Below are 21268 nucleotides of genomic sequence, written 5' to 3' on the forward strand. Positions count from 1 at the left end.
GCCAGCACTGCAACTGGGCTCCCATTCTGAAAGCCTTTGCTACATAGGAAGGAGAAGCGGCTTGCAAGCAATGTGATCAAGTCAGGCTTCACAATTTGCACATTGTTCTTGTGGAACTTGAAGTTTGATCAGCAAAAAGGCCTTGCTACATCCTAACAATGGCATGAGTTCCTACATTTATCCAGCTATTGTTCAATGCTTACAATTGTGAGCAGACCAGAGGTGAGACTGGAAACGAGGTCCTTCCCGGCTCTTGCACAAACAATAGTGTTATGGGCTCCTGACACCGCTGGGCCGTGATCTGCTGTCACCATCAAACACATCTCTATGAACTGGCAGGCATATTTGGGTAACCTGAGGGGCCAAAGATACATGGCTGAGTTGCATTTGAAAGAGGGTGTCTTCCCCACACAAAGTTATCGCTCCTTAATTTATATCCTTATTTGACTGTCGTTTCTCTCCCCCTCCCCTCCCAAGGCCCCTGATCAGCAGGGCTACTGTTGAGGGAAGGCTTGCAAGCCAGCAACTCAACCCCCATTTCCTAAAAATATCTACTAGCACGTTCTGTTGTTACCGATAACATTTCTCCACACCTTTTTATCTCTAGAGTGGCAACTTAGTGGACCTAGTCAGCACTTCCTAAGAGGGCTGGATTTGGCCCACGGGGCCCAGTTGTTGACCATTGGTTTAAAAAACCCAACTCTTTAAGCCACTCTTTCCAAGGAGAATTCACTCCCATGATTTTAGTTGTATCCTCCCTCACCACCAAGGTTTTCAGAAGCGAAAGGAGGAGAAAAGTGTTGGAGAGAGTTCCATCTTACCAGGTGAACAATCCTGCTGTCCAGAAAAAACTGTCCTCACCTTCTCTGGAACCACAAAAGGCCCAGGACACCACCAATTCCCATCTCTTCCTTGAAGACCTCAGTGATGGGCATACCGGCGTAGATCAGTTCTTGGCCCCGTTCATCACAGATGCTAGTCATGAAGGAAGCTGGTTTCCGGATTAAACCAAGCTCCTAAAAGGTGGTGGTGGGGAGAGGGGAAGTGATAAAAAAACAACCGCGAAACTCCGGCCCAGTTCTTGCAGCAGGAGGCTCACATTAGCGAACGCTCCTCCATAAAAATAATTCCCTCCATGCAGGGCCAGACCAAAGCATTTTTCTGCCTGAGGTGGAGCAGGAAAAGTTCTCCCCACACTGAATCCACAGTACTCAAAGTGAGCCATGTTATTTAGGGTTATTTAGCATTTCTCTCCCTAGCAGTAAAAATACAATAATAATCAATTAAATAATTAACAATTTGCTGCCCTTTCAGCTGCCTCACTATTTCTGCCTCCATGTAGAAATCTAACATGTCACAGAGAAGGCAAGGCTAGAACATTCTACAGTGGTTTCCTAAGTAAAGAGAAAGTTTTTATATAGAGGAGCATTCACTCATGTGAGCTCCTGTCTGTAGTCTGGAAGGATGCACCCCAGACACAGGCTGACCACGTCAGTGAGAATTCATGAAAACAACAACAACATCTAATTGTGCATTCCCCTTGGGCTACCTGCTAGCTTTCCCAGTAACCACTCAGGAAAGAGCAACCCTACCCTTGCCCATGAGTAGTCCATTGGCACGGTTGGTGGAGGCACTTCCTGGGCTGGCTCAATCACTCCCTTGGAAACTAGATCCTCATACACTGACCTAATGGAAGGGGAAGACAAGGGTAAGCATTAGCTTATTACAATTTTACCTGGTGATTATGTGCTAAGCTCATGTCTCGTATTCAAGTCTCCTTCTAAAAGCATCTCTTTACTCTTGACACTGTTCTTCACCATTAAGAGCACTCTCAATGTGGCCATATTCAAGCCAATCCTCACTACTCTCACAAAGTTTGCTCTTCTCTCCAGGAAATCCCATTCTATTGAATGTTCCTGCAACCATAGTCAAAGAGTTCTAAGAGTGGCAGCCTCGAAATGAATAAGAGATGGGGGGGGGGGGGGGAAGAAAAAAAAAGAAAAACATAAAGAGGAAAAACCCCCACAAAACCAAAACCACCACCAAACAAAAGCAAAAAAAACCCAAAAGATTACTTTCCCTTAAGACATCCTCATATAGTTGTGTACCTTCAGGGAGGACACAACAAAGCAAAGGCAATTCCACTATAATCAAAAAGGAAAAAAACCAAAGCAGAAATCGACAATATGGATGGAAAGGAGTCCCTAGAGGTGGTGACCTGCAAAGGGTGTGCAATGTTCGTGTTTCTGCCTGAGCTCAACATGGCGTATACCTGCAACAAGTGCAAGCTGGTGGCACTTTTGGAAGAAAAAGTGAGAGGAGTTGAGCAGCGAGTGTCCACCCTCCAAGGAATAAGAGAAGTCGAGGAGTTCTTAGACCGAACGGTGGAACTGCAACAGCAACAAGAAGCACATGAGATTGAAGAACAGCAGCCAGCTGAAGCTGAAGTGGAGTATGCTGAGGGGAGGAAAGCCAATGAAGAGGAAACTCCTTGGAAAAGAGTGACAGTTAGGAGAGGAGGAATTAGAGGGCGTTCTGCACCGGTGGGGCCATTGGAGTTAAGCAACCGCTTTCAGCTTCTGGAGAATGAGACTGAAGGACAGTTTGCAGAGGAGGAAGTACAGGAGACACCATGCAACAGTGAACAAGAGGCAGCAGGTAGATCAACCAAGAAGAAGAGAAGAGTAGTCGTTGTGGGAGACTCCCTGCTGCGTGGGATTGAAACCCAAGTATGTCGTGAAGACCCATGGACTCGCCAGGTGTGCTGTCTCCCTGGAGCACAGATTAGAGATGTGACTGAAAGGTTACCGAAGCTCATAAAGACAACGGACACATACCCCTTTCTTCTCATCCATGTGGGAACAAATGATGTCGCCAAGCAGAGCTACGAAGAAATCATTTCAGACTTTGAAGTTCTGGGAAGGAAACTGAAGAACTTTGGTGCCCAGGTAGTTTTCTCATCCATCCTCCCGGTTCTTGGAAGAGGATTAGAAAGGGAAAGAAAAATACTCCGGATGAACGACTGGCTTCGAAGGTGGTGCCGTCGTGAGAGTTTTGGATTCTGGGACCACGGGCTACGCTACTTGGAACATGGACTGCTGGCAAGAGATGGGTTGCACCTCACAAGGGCTGGAAAGAATGAGTTCGGCCACAGCATGAAGAACTTCATCAGGAGGGCTTTAAACTGAATCTTACGGGGGTGGGAGACGTAAATTTTGAGGCAACAATGGATGAAGGCCAAGGCACCACAGTACAGAGAACAGCTCCAACAGTGTCCCAAAATAGTGTCTGCAACAAGGTAGGAACAAAGCCAGACTATAAAACACATGGTCTTCGATGTCTATATACTAATGCCCAGAGCATGGGAAACAAACAGAATGAACTTGAACTCTTATTACATGAAGGCAAATACGACTTGATAGGTATAACTGAAACTTGGTGGGATGACTCCCATGACTGGAATATAGCAATTGAAGGATATAACTTGTTCAAAAAGAACAGAAGAAATAGAAAGGGAGGTGGAGTTGCACTATATGTTAAAAATACCTATCCCTGCACAGAAATACAGGCGGATGAGATTGGGAGCCCCGTCGAGAGCGTCTGGATTAAAATAAATGGGGCTAGGAATAAAAAGAATATGATAATCGGAGTCTACTACCGACCACCCAATCAAGGAGGAGACGAGGACGAAACTTTTGAGAAACAAATTACCAGTGTTTCAAGGAAGTGTGATGTAGTAGTGATGGGGGACTTCAATTACCCTGATATCTGTTGGGAGACCATTACTGCCAAAAGCGGCCCTTCCAAGAAATTCCTGACATGTATGGGTGATAACTTTCTCCTACAGAAAGTGGTGGAAGGAACTAGAGGATCGGCAATCCTTGACTTGTTATTGACCAATAGGGATGACTTAGTGGATAAAGTGGCAGTTACGGGAACTCTGGGGGAAAGTGACCACGTCATACTTGAATTCTTGATTATGAAGGAGACAAAAGTCGAGCGTAGCCATACACGTACTCTGGATTTTAGGAAAGCTGATTTTAATAAACTCAGGACTATAATAAGTAAGGTCCCGTGGCAAGGGAGCCTAAAGAGAAAAGGAGTGCAGGATGGGTGGGAGTATCTAAAAAAGGAAATTTTAAAGGCACAGTTACAAACAATTCCAACAAGGAGAAAAGATAGAAGACAACAGAGGAAACCAATGTGGCTCCACAAAAAGCTTATTGATGAACTGAAAACAAAAAGGGATACATATAGGAAGTGGAAGGAAGGCCAGGCTACAAAAGAAGAGTACAGACAAGTGGCGCAGAAGTGCCGAAATGGCGTCAGGAAGGCTAAAGCTGTGAATGAGCTGAGATTAGTGAGGGATGCTAAAAGCAATAAAAAGGCTTTCTTCAGATATGTGAGTAGTAAAAGACAGAGGAAAGAAATGGTGGTTCAACTGCTTAATGAGGATGGCAAATTGATAACAGATGACAAAGAAAAGGCTGAAGTGCTCAATTCCTACTTTGCCTCGGTCTTCTCCCAAAAGCGGGTCTATGACCCCCCTGGAAAAAGTGAAGCAGAAGTTGAGGGGGCAGGATTGCAGTTTGAGATTGATAAACAAATGGTCAAAGAACACCTAATTTCCTTGAATGAGTTTAAATCTCCAGGGCCCGATGAACTGCATCCAAGAGTAATGAAGGAGCTAGCGGAAGAACTCTCAGAACCTTTGTCTATTATCTTTGCAAAATCATGGAAGATGGGTGAGGTGCCGGATGACTGGAGGAGGGCTAACGTTGTCCCTATCTTCAAAAAGGGCAAAAAGGAGGAACCTGGGAACTACAGACCAGTCAGTCTGACATCCATCCCTGGGAAAATTCTGGAGCAGATTCTAAAGAAGTCAATCTGTAAACACCTTGAAATCAATGCAGTGATTACTAGAAGCCAACATGGATTTGTCAGGAACAAATCCTGTCAGACTAATTTGATCTCATTTTTTGATAGGATAACCTCCCTTGTGGACTGTGGGAATGCTGTGGACGTCATATATCTTGACTTCAGCAAAGCTTTTGACAAAGTACCACATGACATTCTGATTAACAAACTAGCTAAAAGTGGGCTAGATGGAACAACTATTAGGTGGATCCACAGTTGGCTACAGAATCGGACTCAAAGAGTACTTATCAATGGAACCTTCTCAAACTGGGGAGAGGCAACGAGTGGGGTGCCGCAGGGCTCAGTCCTGGGCCCAGTGCTCTTCAACATTTTTATTAATGATTTGGACGAGGAGGTGCAGGGAACGCTGATCAAATTTGCAGATGACACAAAATTGGGTGGGATAGCTAATACCCTGGAAGACAGAAACAAACTTCAAAGTGATCTTGATAGGCTGGAGTGCTGGGCTGAAAACAACAGAATGAAATTTAATAGGGATAAATGCCAAGTTCTACATTTAGGGAATAGAAACCAAATGCAGAGTTACAAGATGGGGGACACTTGGCTCAGAAATACTACAAACGAGAAAGATCTTGGAATTGTTGTAGATCACAAGCTGAATATGAGCCAACAGTGCGATATGGCTGCAAGAAAGGCAAATGCTATTTTGGGCTGCATTAATAGAAGTATAGCTTCCAAATCACGTGAGGTACTGGTTCCTCTCTATTCGGCCCTGGTTAGGCCTCATCTAGAGTATTGCGTCCAGTTCTGGGCTCCACAATTCAAGAAGGACGCAGACAAGCTGGAGCGTGTTCAGAAGAGGGCAACCAGGATGATCAGAGGTCTAGAAACAAAGCCCTATGAAGAGAGACTGAAAGAACTGGGCATGTTTAGCCTGGAGAAGAGAAGATTGAGGGGAGACATGATAGCAGTCTTCAAATACTTAAAAGGTTGTCACACAGAGGAGGGCCAGGATCTCTTCTCGATCCTCCCAGAGTGCAGGACACGGAATAACAGGCTCAAGTTAAAGGAAGCCAGATTCCGGCTGGACATCAGGAAAAACTTCCTGACTGTTAGAGCAGTGCGACAATGGAATCAGCTACCTAGGGAGGTTGTGGGCTCTCCCACACTAGAGGCATTCAAGAGGCAGCTGGACAACCATCTGTCAGGGATGCTTTAGGGTGGATTCCTGCATTGAGCAGGGGGTTGGACTCGATGGCCTTGTAGGCCCCTTCCAACTCTGCTATTCTATGATTCTATGAATGGGGGAAAGGTATCTTTACACAGCTTTGCTTTCTAACCCAACCAAATGGACTATGAACATCTGGAGATGCCGGGGAAATAACCAGAAGTGGTGGTAGGGTTCAAGATCTAAATGGCAGGCTAGCAACGTTTACACAGGAGGATTAAACAGGTGAAGATCGAAGGCAGGATCTTTCCTGTACTGGCCCCAGCACTGCGTTGCCAGTGAAGTTTGCCTAAATCCAATCTCACAAGCTTTGAGTATCCTAAGGCATAAACTAGAATTAGAAATTTAAACAAATATAGGGAACACACTGTAAAACCTAGTTATAATTTATTACTATATAAACCTGTTAGACCACTACGTTATCAGGGAAGGGCTCGTTGTCTGTGCCACATCCTGCAATGTCTCATCTGGGAGAAATCCAGCAAAAGGTCTTCTCTGTGGTACGGCAGAGGAGGTCATTTCAGAGGGAAGGCACAACATCAAGCACTGGCAATCATGTGCTTGCAACAGTTATTAAAAACTTGTCTACCCTGGCTTTTCCCATCCTTTAACTTGCCTAAATGTTGCTGTGCTTTTATGATGATATGTTTAGGATTTGTTGTGAACCACTTCAGGATTTTTAAAATAGGAAGGAATATATAAATACTCTAAAATAAATAAATTACATTTTAAATTGCCTATCCTATAAGCTTATATTATAAAATAAGGGTGAAACTCCCATCGCCTCTGATCATTGGCTGCGCTGGCTGAGGCTGATGGGAGATGAAATCCAACTGGAGGGCCACAGCTGTGATAGACAAGGCGGGGGCCCTCCCTGAGAGGAGGAGGAGGAGGCTCCTCACGAGCTTTTTTTAATGGATTTTGACAACATTTGTTATTTCTTGGCCAATGTAGATGAATGTCACTTATAAAAGGACAGTGATAGTTGTAGTTGCTGCTGGGGAAAAATCAGATTATATATAGCCAGTTATAATTCTTTTCCACGGAGATTGATATAAAATAACAAAATAGTACTGTTGCAAATGTAAATCTCATTTCTAGTTTATCTCCAGCTTGATCATAATGTAACAATTTGGTACATTGTTTCACAAATCTAAATTTCAATACTTTGAAGTCTGTAGATGTGTCATTTTTCTTGTATGGAGCTCATTGTTTTTGTGATGATCTTTGGTTTTAAGAAAATAAATTAATAACCACGTGTGACTTTTGGATCACATTCCAAAAGTGATCCTATCCTTTCTGACAAGGTTTCAGAATTGGCTGATTTTTTTAAGATAAAGATTTAAAAGACTGGTCACAGGTTGTTCTTTGCCATTTAGATTCATCTGTGGACAAGGCCAATGTTTTTTAACTTTTGTACACCACCTTGCATTTTAGATGTTGGATTAATGACAAAATAATAATCCTGTCTGTTGTATTTTAACTTGGATCATTGTGTTCTGAATTACTACTTTTTAAATTATAGTTTTTGAATGAGTTTAGGGTGGAAATTAAATTATTTTCAAGCACTGTTGCCACCTTTTAATAATCACTGAGCTGTATCCAATGGTGGTTTTGCACTAGAAGGAAACGCTTCCCACTTTTTGCAAGTCTGGGCACCTAATTTGTGTTAATCCTCCCGAAATCTATTGCAGACTTCCATCCTCCCTGAAAAGCTGTTCCTGAAATTAAGAATCAGAGAGGGCCTCAGAACTATATGCTGCACTCACCATGTGAGAACAGCCCCATCAAGCTCTGCCTACTGGTTGTTCTCTTTCTGTTTTTCTCTCTCTTACAGGTACAATAAAAAAGCTATACAGCACAGTCACACCTAATGTTTACAAGACAGAAAACAGTGTATGGAGATGTGTAACACATTGAAACATTTCAGCATGCAATTAATATCATTTAAAAAAATGTTTTGGGTCTCTTGAATTTCTATAACATATCTCAGTTAATTGAACTGACTGTTGAGAATTCTAAAATATCCCACACTAACAGGCACAGAAACCTAGGAGAGACAGAAATTCCTTACATAGTGAAAGAGGAGCCATTGATTGCTTATCTCTGTCTCTTGTTTAATTCCCCTTAGCACTCTCCTTAGTAGCTAATTTCCCCTTCCTGTCACCTTTCCAACTTCTGGGGAAAATCTCCTCCTTGCAGCTAATGTTTCCTAGAAGTTGGGAGGGAGAAGAGCAGGGAAAGTTAGTCACTAAAAAGGAAACAAACAAGAGCCACAGAAATGCATCCAGCAGCTTCTAAGTCACTATGTGAGAAATTTCTAGCTCCAATACACCCGTTTTCTCTGCCTGTTGTTGGGGAAGCCTGCAGAATTCTCACTGGGCAGTGATATCACAGTGATTGCAATGTGTCGTCTGGCTCTCAGATCTCTTCTCTACGGACTTCCCCACCCCCACAAAACAAAAGAGAGGGGCTACTTAAAATTTTGGGAGCAACATTGACCCTGCAGTTAATACCAAAATGGTTTTAGTATTGCTTCTCGGTCCTCAGGCAATTGTCCAGTAGTGTTATCATCACACTTACTGAATCACGTCACCCAGCTCATCAAAACTTTGGGGTACGTAGACACCCACTTCTTTCAGTGCTTGGTTCTTGGCCACAGCGGTTTCAGATGCCTGATTGGCACAAGCTCCAGCATGACCAAACTGTACCTGTAAACAGGGACAAAGGGGCATTTAGCAAGACTAGAGCTATTCATTAAATAAAAACTAGAGTAAACAAATCCTATTTCTGCTGCCAGAATAAACATGAAAGGGGGTGTTTGCAACTGGGCATCAGATTCATGAGTTTGATGTAAGCAGTTTGTTGATAGGAAAATTATCTCAAGAGACTAATAGTTTAAGTGCAAATCAAAGTGCTAGATGGTATGTTGATATAATAGTACAAGGACTTTGAGTAAAGTTCAATTTAGATACAGGAGGTGAGGCAAATGTCTTGCCATTTAATATATTTAGTGGGTTACCAGGCAAAAATGTACTAACCCAAAGTGATGTAACTCTTGTGGCCTATGGTGGGACACACATACAGCCTTCTGGAACTACTGTTCTTGAACGTCACACTCCAAAGGGAGTAGCCAGATTATAGTTCTATGTTACAGATTGTTCAGCAATTCCATTATTGGGTAGGTAGGCCAGCCTGTGAGGCCTTATACCACCCAGAGCGCTCCGGCTATTGGGCGGTATAGAAATGTAATAAATAAATAAATAGATTTGATTTGTCGAGTTGATATTGTACATGTTGTTGAACCTTTGACACAGGAATGGTTGCTTAATATGTACTCTGATGTTTTTGAAGGTTTGGGTGAGTTTGAAGGTTCTCACCATATACATATTGATCCAACACTTGTTCCTGTTATTCATGGATGTCAGAAGGTGCCTTTTGCAAGACTTGAAAGACTGAAGGATACTTTAGGCCAAACGGAGAGTGAGCACCTTCCCACCCATGTTCTAGTGTACGTAGGCATATTACCTCTGATATTGGAGGTAGCAGATAACTATCAGGACTTGTAGCCACTGATGGCCTTTTCCTCCAGGAATTTGTCTTAACCCCCTTTTAAAGCCATCCAAACTGGTGGCCTCCAGTATGACGTGGTAGCAAATTCCATAGTTTAACTCTGCACTGTGTGAAGAAATACTTCCTTTTATCTGTCCTGAATATAACCCTTACCTCTGAAGAAAACATGGTAGCACAGGTTCCAATGCACCAGCAGACGACAGGTTTAGTGAGCCGGCCTTCTTTAACGCCCCTGCAGATCTTGTACTCCTCTGTTCCTCCAATCTAAAGAAAAGGAGCCAAACACAACCCATGTGTGCACAACACTCTTTTTAAACAGAGCTCCCAGATTTCAACAGTTCAGTCCCAGTTTCAGGGAAGTTTAGATAAGAATGCTACAGGACCATAAATAAAACTATCAGGGGATCAAGTTCCACAGATTTTTTATTTTAAAGTCTGTAAAAACAAATAACCAAATTTAAACGGGGAAAAAAGACCAGTAATGTTTTTTAAACCCACATCTAAAAATTCCCACAGCAGTCACATGCATTTACTGAGAAAAAGCAGTCATTTTTTTTTTTCAAAACCACATTCCCCAATGCCAGGAAAGATAAGAATGACTTTACAAGAGCCCTAAGAGAACTCAGTGATCCTGACTATTAAGCTTCTGGAGGGAGGGGATTTCACAACGTTGGTGCCACAATTTAAACAGTTTGGGTGCTCACCAAACACATTTCTCTTGAGCCAGGAATCCTCCATACAACCTCCTGTGAGGACTCAGTAACTTCTGGGTCAAACATTTTTGCTTTTGAAGTTCAGAGTCATGCCTTATCATATAACATTGATGGGGATTCTTGTTATCATCTACCCCCTGCTGTTTCAACAACTGTTTTGCTAGAATGAAACCATGAAGATAAATCATTTCCAAGGGATGCTGGAGATAGAAAGTAACTCTAAGGTACTCACTTCTCCTAGCACCACAATCATCTTCACCCCTGGAGTGTCCTGGTAGCGTAAAACATGGTCCATGAAGGTGGAGCCAGGATATCTGGGCAGAAGGGAACAAACATTTGTGGGTTATTTGTTTTAGCAAGATCGTTGATGTTTAAGAGGAATTACACTATACAAACAGTCCATGGTCCCTCCCTCCCTGTTCCAGAGATACAGGGCACTCCAGCTCAGAGGCAGAGCAGATGCTTTGCATGCAGAAGGTTCTTGTTTCAATCCCTGGGATCACCAGTTAAAGAATCTCAACGAAAGGTCTCTGGCTAAGTCCTCAGATAGCTTTTGCCAACTGGAGAACACAACACTGGTCTACATAGACCAATGATCTAACTCGGCAGCTTTGTACATTTCTGTGTATTCCACCCTCTGTCTTGTCTACATTATTCTCAGAACTCTGCAGAAGCACTCTCTGTTCAAAGTCCTAGCCTATTAATTAATGCACTCTTACACATGTGGGAAATAATCTTTTAGTATTCCCTTCATACAGGTGAAAAAATGAGGTAAACACATAACCCCCCCCCCAAAAAAAAACCTGAATTATCAAGAGATCCCAAACCATTACTCTAATCATGGAACTACACTGCTTTTTATATAGTACACAGAGTAATTTGCAAAGTAAATCTTTTGGTAAGGGAGCTACTGAAAGCAAGGCAGTTGCCTTTCAACTCTGGATAGGTTTCCCGCCACGCTCAGCTGACTTTTACTGAGCTCCTGCCTTTAGGGAAGATCCTCCAATCCAACTTCTGTTGGGCAACCAGCCTGGCGTGGTGCTTCTCAACTCCGCCCGCTTAACTTGGTGTTGAGCTCTGGCATCTGTCAGTCCCAAAGCTCCCTCCCCCTCTGACAGATCCCGGGTTCCCACAGCTGATGGACAATACTCAAAGCTCAAAGTTCACAGGTTGTAAACATGCTAGTCAGCATGGCAAAGGGCTTTATCATCTTTAACTTTTTTGTGCTCAAAGCAATCCTATGAAGTAGATCAATAATACTCCTGTTTTACAAAGAGAGAGAACTGAAGTCAAGACACAGCAATGGGCCCAGCCAAACCCATTAATTCATCACTGAACACAACACAACTCCAGTCTCCAAGGTTCAACACTTTTACCTGTTACAACACGTTGGTCTGCTGAGCACAACGAAGTTTAGGTTAGAAGAATGGGTTGCATTTTACAACACGTCGAGCTGCACAAATGTTGTCTCTTTTTGGAACCATCCCCTCCCGCCCCACCCCAAAAAGCAACTAGCATTTCAGAACTGCCTCTGTTCTCACCTATCTCCACCAATGGCAACGCCCTCAAATACTCCATCTGTAGACCTGGAGATGATGTTGTTGAGTTCATTAGACATCCCTCCTGAACGGGAGACATAGGCTACGCTGCCAGGGCGGTACAGCTTAGATGCCAGGATGTTATCCAGCATTCCTCCCGTGTTTCCAATCTTAAAGCAGCCTGGCTTAATCCCACCTACCTATAAACAAAAACAAGGAGATGATATATCAAGGTCTCTGTAATTCATGCACTAGATGAATGGCTTTGAAAAAAATTCTTTCTTAAAATGGGAATTTCAAATTTAGAAGTAATTTGCACAAGTCAGATTTGTGGGCATGCAAGTCAGACCCGTATTAGTCACAAAGCACACCCGCACAACTGCACCAAACTACTGTACCCCCAGTTTTCATCTTTTAAAAAATGCAGAATGTTTCTTATAGCAAAGTTAAAAATACAGCAAGAAATCTATCTGCCAAAAGTGAAAAGAAAACCATAATGCACTTGAATATACTTTGGCACTAAATAGTGACAAGTCTTTCTTGACCCATTAAAAAAATACAAGTCTTTGGTGGACTTGTAAAAAAGCCAAGACATTTTGGACTCAAATACATTCCTTAATCCAAAAAGTATTAAAGACAAACATAGAAATGAAACCGGAAGCTTTCTTACTTGGACTAATGGACAAACAAATAAAGAGAAGGGGGGAACTTTGTTTTTGTATATGGTAGCAGCAGCAAGATTGCTATTCTCATAGAATTGGAAGAACGAAACAACACCAACAATAGATGAATGGATGTTGAAGATGTTGGAAATTGCAAAGATGGCAAAACTTACAGTGATAATGAGAGAAAGCTCAACAGCTATGTTTATGTCGGAATGGAAACCTTTGATAGAATATTTGAAAGAGGCTTATGTTGGAATGGAAACCTTTGATAGAATATTTGAAACTCTGTGAATCCAATGTATGAGACTTAGATAAATTATAAGAAAAATTGAATTGGACAGATATATAAATGGTAATTAAGAAATTAGTGGGCATTTTTGGCACGAAGAGGGCAAAAGAAAAATGTACCTTAACCTCACCCTTAAATGTTTTTAGTGTAATTGTAGTTGCTTTATGTATACCTTTGTTTGTATGTATTATATGTGATGTCTGTCTAGATGCTGTTAGGAAAAAAAATAAAAAAATTATATAAGAAAAAAAAACCCAATTATATTTTTAAAAGACAAGCAGTCAAAGCAAATTAAGCCAAAGAAAATGGTTCTTTCTTCTCACCGTTGCAGGGCCAATAATTGTGACTCCTTTCTTGTCTGCCATCTTGATCAACTTGCGGGTTAGTGCCTCCGGGATGCCTTCTGCAATGATGGCCACAGAGCGGATCTGTAGTCCAAGAAAGAATAACTTAGAGGAGTCCCTATCTCCAGAGAAAGGGAGAATCAGAAAAGCTCAGGAAAAGTATCAAAGTCTTTTGGGTTTCCCTCTGAAGGACCAGTTGCAATACAAAGCCACCTCAAATCCTAAAAGTAGGGCTACGTGTGTATTCTGTGCACAACTTTCTGCACCCAGGCAATCCAATGTCTGCAATAAGGAAGGGTGAATGTTGAAACTCATATAAATTATGCAAATTGAGTGCATTTATATAATTTCTCTTATTTTGCATAAGTTATTCTGGTTTTGCTACTGAGGAGTGGTGTGGCAGCAAGGTCAGTGAAACCCTGCCGCTAACCTCTGAAAATATCTCATTCAGCCAAATCTCACCTATACTGAACAAGTGGTGCTGTGTGTGTTGGGGTGTTCTGACTTTTGGCTAAATTCACAGAATTTGGGGAGTGGGGCCAACTGCATGTAGACTGAATGTTCAGCCTACGTGCAGTTAGATGGCGGGAGGCTGTTCTGGTTCCGATGCCATAGCAGCTCAGCGTTAGATTGTGATTTGGCAATCAAGAGCTTCCCGCAGGTGCATACACTCCTCTCCCTCCCCTGCCTCCTTACTGCCTAAGCTTCTTCTTCCCGTCTTCCTTGATTAGACTCAGTGTTATGTCTCAGCTAGTGTAACCACAGTTTTGTTTCAGTCTCTCTAATTTAAATATGGTTCCACTGGTTCAGCTGCAGCACTAAACCATGATCAGAATTAACCAGAGACAGGAGGAAGTATTGGTGCTGATAGGGGTAAGGTGCATGCAAGTCTGTGGGGTGCTCCAGATCTCCAAACCGTGGTTTGGCAAGTGGCTTCTGTGATGTCTGAACTAGGCCATCTTTAAGTATACCTTCACAGCCATCAGGGCGAAAAAGACACTTCTACTTTTAAATGGAAGCAGAGATTCTCTGGAAGCTAAGTTCTGCTTCCATTACCACATTTGTTTCACTGCAAATATACAGCTTTACATAAGAGCCAGCAAGCAATCTGCATTGCTACTTCAGAAAGGAAAATTCAAAAATTCTGCACCATATTCCTGATGTGCCATAAATTGTGCTGAAAGAGCCTTAATGTTCTTAGTTAACGTATTGCCTCCTAGTTAAAAAGGGGAAATGAGTTCCTTTGCAATTATCTTTGCTTATTATTTAACACTAGCAAAAAAGCCCGTCATATGACAGGTGTAGAGGAGCAGTCTGGTGAGGAGGTTGGTGGGTTTTGGCCCCTCTGCTAGGCCGGAAGCTCCTGGCAGTGATCTTTCTTGGAACCTGGAACTTCCATGGAAGTTCGCAGTTCCGAGAAAGGTCGCTAGATGGCGACAGAGGGCAAAACCTAGAAGTGGCTTGGAGGCGCCCTCTGGCCTTCTATCTTGGAACTTCCCTAGATGGCAGTTGTTTTTCTTGGTAGATGGCAGTTGTTTTTCTTGGAACTTCCATAGAAGGCCCTGTGAGCTCAGAATTTTTAAACACGCAAATAGGAGAGAATGCAGAGGAAGTGGATTGGCCTATAAGTGCAAATAGGAGAGAAGGCAGAGGCAGTGGATTGGCCTATTGGTTGGCGATGTGACATCGCCAACCAGTAGGCCAATCTACTGCCTCTGCCTTCTCTCCTATTTGCATAAGTGGCTTGGAGGAGGCCTCTGGGCTTTTATATATATAGATGGTTTTGGTAGCATCAGTTGCAAGTTGCTGTGAACACTTAGCAATTGCAATGTAAAATAGGTCAATAAAATTGCATATTTCATGCTGAGGCCATGATTTGTTGAATCATAGCTTGTTGTTATGTGCAAACCCCAAACTATGGATTAACTATGGGTTAACTATGAGCAACCCATGTCAAGAACCCATAGTTTGTTGTTGGATTATGAACTGTGGGTTGTTTCAACATGAGTTGTCATTAAGTGCGAATCCAGAATCAATGGGTTGTTTCTCCAGACTTCAGAGGCAGCAGGCAAGAACAGTCAAAAGACCCAGCCTCTTTACATGCCAGTACTGCAATGCCGCAAAGGCATTTTAGATTCAGGGAGAGAGCAAGCAAAGGAGGAGGGAAACAAACAACCCAGGAACTTATAATCAAACCCTGGGTAGGGAAATAAATCATGGTTTAAATAAACCATGGATTAGTGTTATATGCAAACCAGGCCATAGTGAATTCTCTCTTCTCTCCCCTCCAACCTGGGTTATCTCAACTTTCAGCTAAGCTAATGCACCTTCTCACACAGGAAGATTTCTTTGCTTCTATGTTTCACGAAGTGCTCATCGGGATGTCGCCACAGATCCTTGCCTACTCCACATACCTGCGGGTAATTCATGGTCTCCATGGTGCTGTCATAAGCTGAGCGGAGGGATGCAAAATTGATCAGCACGTCCACTTCTGGGTGCTTCTTCATGGCATCTGCCATATTCTTGAAGACAGGGATTAGTATCTCTTTGTGACCCCAGTAGAATTTCTGTTTGTGGTCACCACTGTAAGAGAAAAATACCACTAATTTCTTTGCTACACAGAGAGATAAGGATGTTTCTAGATGGAGGGCTCCTAGTGCCACTAATCCAAAGGCATTGTGCAGCCCTTCCTTTTCTCTTTAACAGATTATGTCTGGTCTGAAAAAAGATAAAAGCAGTCCGAGTACTACAAATCGAAGACTTTATCATCTGAGCAGCTCATATAACTCTGTGAATGAGGCAGTGCGATTGCTCAATAAAAGCCTCATCTGAAGCACCTACAGACATACATACATAGACAGCAACAAGTTTGCAATAAGGTAAAAAAGTGGATGAAAATGCTGCTGTCTGTATTTGGACACTACTCATTCCGGCTTTCTACCCCTCAAAAATTGGACGTAAGGAATTATACATAGGAAGATGCAACAAGAGCAGCCTCAAAGATGACGCTATGAACATACGTGAACGGATAAACCATGGCAGCCACTGAAGGTTCATCCCTGGAGCAGATGTAGTCAAAGTCCAACATGCCTTGTACAGCCCGAGTCTGCATCCCCCACACGATTGCTTTGGTATGACGGCTGAACAAGGTTGTGGCTTTACCTGCACAAAGGGAAAGAAAAGATGACCCCCCACCCACCAGGGCCAGACGTTTAACAAACAAAAGACTCAGGACAGCAGCACATTCAACTAGCCACGCATTGGCTAGACGGCTAGCTTCCATCCCTGGTGGCACGCCTCTGTCTGCATTACAGGAGGAACCACCACATCCACTATTCAAATGAAGCAAAGCACTGGAGATGAAGCAACCAAAGTCACCAGCTTCTTATTGGGAAGGTGTCCCTCTATCATCCCTCAGGTGCACTGTCCATTCTTAAAACTATAAACAAAGCAACAGCTACCTAAAGGGGCTCTGTGTGTGTGTGTGTGTGTGTGTGTGTGTGTGTGTGTGTGTATGAAAGGGAAAGTGAGATATTCATCCTGATTGGCCAAAGGGCAAAGAGCCCACCTAATCAGTACAATGATTGTACTGATTTACCTCTTCCTTAAAGTCAGTGAACTCCAAACTGTACAAAGGGGTACACTAATTTTGCCATCAGAAAATTGCTGCCAAAAAAAAAAAAAGATTCATAATGGAAAGTTTCTGTGAATCCAAAGCACCCATCAAGAGTGACCCTACTGCATCTCTGCATGAGTTACTGCTCTGAGATGCCTGCCTGCCTCCAAATCAAGACACACACACAAGACAGGGTCCCATACAGAAACAGTGGAGGTTCTCTGCGGGCAGTTAATTGTAACATACTAAAAATGAAAATTTTCAAATGTAAGAGAAGCATGCCACCAATTATCACCACCACCATCATCATCATCATCATCTTCTCTTTTCTCGCTCATGGTGGTTTTTCTAGATGGACATGACGGGCTTTGCCAAGTCATGCTGTTTTTTACTGATTCAGGAATCTCCTATTGAACATGTTTTATGTATGACTGCTTTCTGGATGTTGGGGTGGAATAATAATAATAATAATAATAATAATAATAATAATAATAATAATTTCCAAGAATGCCTCTGGAGTCCATTCTTAGAAAATAAGAACTGATGACCTAGCGCTTCATTTCATGCCCAGCTGCCCAGGAAAAAAAAGTAAGTTGGAGTGGAATGGGCTAGAGGGGAGGGGAGAAGCCAGGGAGAGTGCTTTGCCTGTGCTCTGTGTGTTTTGGCAGTGTGTGTGTGTGTGTGTGTGTTTTGCCTCTGTATTTCTCTGAGCATCACCAGTTTGCCTTCTGGGAAATGGGGATTTTGTTGTGCTTTGTGGGGGCAAATATGTGATTTGGCATTTGGGTCTCAGGCCCCATCTCTTTGCCTTATATTCAGTTTCTTGGCCAGCTTACTGGTCTCTAAGCCTCACCAGTTTCCCTTCTGTGAAACGAGTGTTGGAGCAGAAAACCGTGGGGTGGGGGAAGAGTGGTTTTGTGTCTTGGAACTCACCCCCATCTCTGCCTTGTATTTAATTTCTTGGGAAAGTTACTTTTGTTTTAGTCTCAGCAGTTTTCTTCTGGGAAATGAGTATTCTGTGGCTGGCCACACCTACCATGGTTGCCATTGTATGAATGTGAAAGCTCCCCATAACAGCCTTTTTGTGAGAGCACCAACAACATACTCAAAATTCCAAATATGTTCACCAATCCTAAAAGGCTGGGAACCCCAGGTCCACATGCACAATTGCGTGCAAATATGAGGGTGGCTCGTTCATCGGTTCCCCCACCCCTTGAGGACTTCAAGCCATGCTACAGGCAGAGATTAAGGCATAACTAACTTAAGTCCCATTGATTTCAATGGGTCTACTTTAAATCTGGATCTAAATCTGGGAGGAAAAGAATCATAGAATAGCAGAGTTGGAAGGGGCCTACAAGGCCATCGAGTCCAACCCCCTGCTCAATGCAGGAATCCACCCTAAAGCATCCCCGACAGATGCTTATCCAGCTGCCTCTTGAAGGCCTCTAGTGTGGGAGAGCCCACAACCTCCTTAGGTAACTGGTTCCATTGTCGCACTGCTCTAACAGTCAGGAAGTTTTTCCTGATGTCCAGCTGGAATCTGGCTTCCTTTAACTTGAGTCCATTATTCCGTGTCCTGCGATCCTCCCAGAGTGCAGGACACGGAATAATGGATTCAAGTTAAAGGAAGCCAGATTCCAGCTGGACATCAGGAAAAACTTCCTGAGTGTTAGAGCAGTATCACAATGGAATCAGTTACCTAGGGAGGTTGTGGGCTCTCCCACACTAGAGGCCTTCAAGAGGCAGCTGGACAGCCATCTGTCGGGGATGCTTTAGGGTGGATTCCTGCATTGAGCAGGGGGTTGGACTCGATGGCCTTGTAGGCCCCTTCCAACTCTGCTATTCTATGATTCTTTTCCTTCCAGATTTAGATCCAGATTTAAAGTAGACCCATTGAAATCAATGGGACTTAAGTTAGTTATGCCTTAATCTCTGCCTGTAGCATGGCACTGAAAGTGAACTGCTGGTTATGCAGATGGTGTAATTGGAAAAGGTTTGGTTTTAGGGACCAGGGACTATGATACCAATATGAAGAACTTCTTGCGGCTGATGGAGTGCACCTCACAGAGACTAGGAGTAAAGCTTTTGGCAGGAACTTTGCAAACCTGATCAAGAGGGCTTTAAACTTACTCCGGGGGATGGGGGGAGAGCAAAAGCCCAGAGCCAACTACTGAGCCATGTATTGCAGACAAGAACACAAAAGAAGAAACAAGGCAGTGGAGATGGATCCAAGTAAATGGCAAGTAAATACAACGGGGACGGTGCGAAGGCGCAACACCCATGGCCTCCAGTGTCTATATATTACGGGAAACAAACAGAATGAACTTGAAATCCCAATACAAGATGTTAAGTACGATCTGATAGGTATTACTGAGACTTGGTGGGACGGCACTCATGACTAGCATATAGCTATTAAAGGATATATCTTGTTCAAAAGGAATAGACCTGACAGGAAAGGGGAGGAGGAGTGTTGTATTTCTACCTGTGTGGAAATTCATGACTCCGAGAATGGAAGCCCTGTTGAAAGCATTTGGGTAAAGAGGGAGAGAGGGAGAAATAAGAGTGAAATTGTTGTGGCACTTTACTACAGACTGCCCAGCCAGCCAGAAGACATGGATGGTGCTTTCCTGGAACAGATGACAAAACTTGCGTAGGCATAAGGGACTTTGCTGTCCCGGACAGGGAAGAAATGGTAAATGAAGTGAAAGTGGCATGAACCTTAGGGGCAAGTGGTCATGTAAACTTGGAATTTGTGAGGGAGAGGGCTGTGAAAGCTGAACTTAGCTGGATGTGTACCTTGGACTTTAAGAAAGGCAATTTCAAAAAACTCAAGGAGAAGTTAGGTGTGATCCCATGGCTAGAAATCCAGAAGGAAAAAAAAGAGTTCAAAAGGGATGGGAGATTCTGAAAACTGAAATACTAAAGGCACAATCACAAACTGAATCTAGCAAGACGAGATAAAAAAAACCAGAGAGAGAAATATACAATGGGGTGGGGGGTGACATGGCTTGGCAGCAGTAGACATGAAGAGGACCTAGGTGTCTCAGTGGATCATAGGCTGAACATGAGTCAGCGGTGTGATGTGACACCTATGAAAGCTAATGCAATCCTGGGCTGTATTACAGAAGCATAGTGTCCAGTTCATGGGAAGCATTAGTTCCACTCTATTCTAAGGCCATGTTTGCTGTCCAGTTCTGGGTGCCCCATTTCAAGATGGACATTGACAAGTTGGAGCACGTCCGAAGACTAAGACGTTGAGGGTTCTGGAAACTTAGTCCTATGAGGAATGATTGAAAGAACTAGGTATGTTTAGCCTGAAGAAGAGAAGATTAAGGGGAGACATGATAGCAATCTTCAAATATCTGAAGGCTGTCATGCAGGAGCAGACTTGTTCTCTGTTGCTCCAGAGGGCAGAAGTAGGACTAACAAGTGGGAAATGCAGGGAAGCAGATTTCAAGCTTAACCTTAGGAGGAACTTCCTAACCGTGGGAGCTGTTCAGCAGTGGGATGGACTGCCTTGGGAGGTGGTGGGTTCTCCTTTGCTGGAGGATTTCAGCAGAGGCTGGATGGCCATCTCCCAGTGATGCTGGAGCTGCACCCTGCAGTGCAGAGGCTGCACTGAGCAGGGGGTTGGACTATATGATCTCCAAAATACCTTCAAACTCTATGATTCTACCTGTGCTTACTTATTTTTGCCTACAGAAATGTGAGAGGAAAGCATGCTACTTGCCTGTGGACAGAAGGCCTCAACTGTTCACTATCTCATCCTAGGCAGGTGAATAGCTTGTACCTCTGGGTCCCCCCCCCACATGCTTAGAGGAAAAAGAGGGTGACACCCTACCAAACAGACACACATGCAATGGGACCACCTCGTATACAATGAGTTGCGCCAAGATGAAACACTGCAGTGAATTAGGAAGGCTCACTTATGAGAAAGTTGGGAGATCCCTGACTGTAGATTAGCAGCCCTAAGCATCTGAAACCTCTGTGCAGAGGCACATCCCAAGGTTGCTTGGCAGCCACTTAATAAGGCTCTTGAACTCTTCTATTCCAATAGAAATTTCTTGCTGTAGGTGCTGAAGTCTAATAAGAAATTAAAGGCTGTGTGTGGATTCTAAAGCAAGGAACACCAAGTCCTGTAAGGCAGGGGTGGGCAATGCTCAGCCCACACACCACGTTTGCGCCCTCCATGCCTGTTCTGATGGGGGGGGGGAATCTTTCCAGGAATGTAAATAAGGCGGGCACACTCCTTGTGCACCATGTTTTCTTGCAAAACTGCTGTGTCTTTTGTTGCTGCAAATTCAGTGACAGTGGCAATTTCAGCAGTGACGGAGGGGAATGGTCCCCCAATCTCCAGAAGCTGCCCACACCTGCTCTAAGGGGAGGGAGAAGAGACAAAACTATTTGAAATAAGAAGAGCAGCA

The 21268-nt window shown here is 43.4% G+C and overlaps 1 protein-coding gene across 4 annotated transcripts in view; it reads right to left on the reverse strand.

Annotated features, from left to right (window-relative positions):
• Nucleotides 1-21268, reverse strand: part of ACLY (ATP citrate lyase) — a 75003-nt gene that overhangs the window by 7283 nt on the left and 46452 nt on the right. For all 4 annotated transcript variants that reach the window (XM_063138289.1, XM_063138291.1, XM_063138290.1 and 1 more), the window contains 10 exons: nucleotides 16249-16390; nucleotides 15643-15811; nucleotides 13208-13312; nucleotides 11934-12130; nucleotides 10625-10706; nucleotides 9833-9943; nucleotides 8690-8817; nucleotides 1593-1686; nucleotides 862-1016; nucleotides 204-354 (listed from right to left, as the gene is read on the reverse strand). In XM_063138289.1, coding sequence (XP_062994359.1) covers nucleotides 204-354; nucleotides 862-1016; nucleotides 1593-1686; nucleotides 8690-8817; nucleotides 9833-9943; nucleotides 10625-10706; nucleotides 11934-12130; nucleotides 13208-13312; nucleotides 15643-15811; nucleotides 16249-16390 — 1334 coding nt within the window. The remainder of the gene's footprint in view (nucleotides 1-203; nucleotides 355-861; nucleotides 1017-1592; nucleotides 1687-8689; nucleotides 8818-9832; nucleotides 9944-10624; nucleotides 10707-11933; nucleotides 12131-13207; nucleotides 13313-15642; nucleotides 15812-16248; nucleotides 16391-21268) is intronic.

Source organism: Elgaria multicarinata, chromosome 11 (genome assembly GCF_023053635.1).
Source record: "Elgaria multicarinata webbii isolate HBS135686 ecotype San Diego chromosome 11, rElgMul1.1.pri, whole genome shotgun sequence".
Lineage (NCBI taxonomy): Eukaryota > Metazoa > Chordata > Lepidosauria > Squamata > Anguidae > Elgaria > Elgaria multicarinata.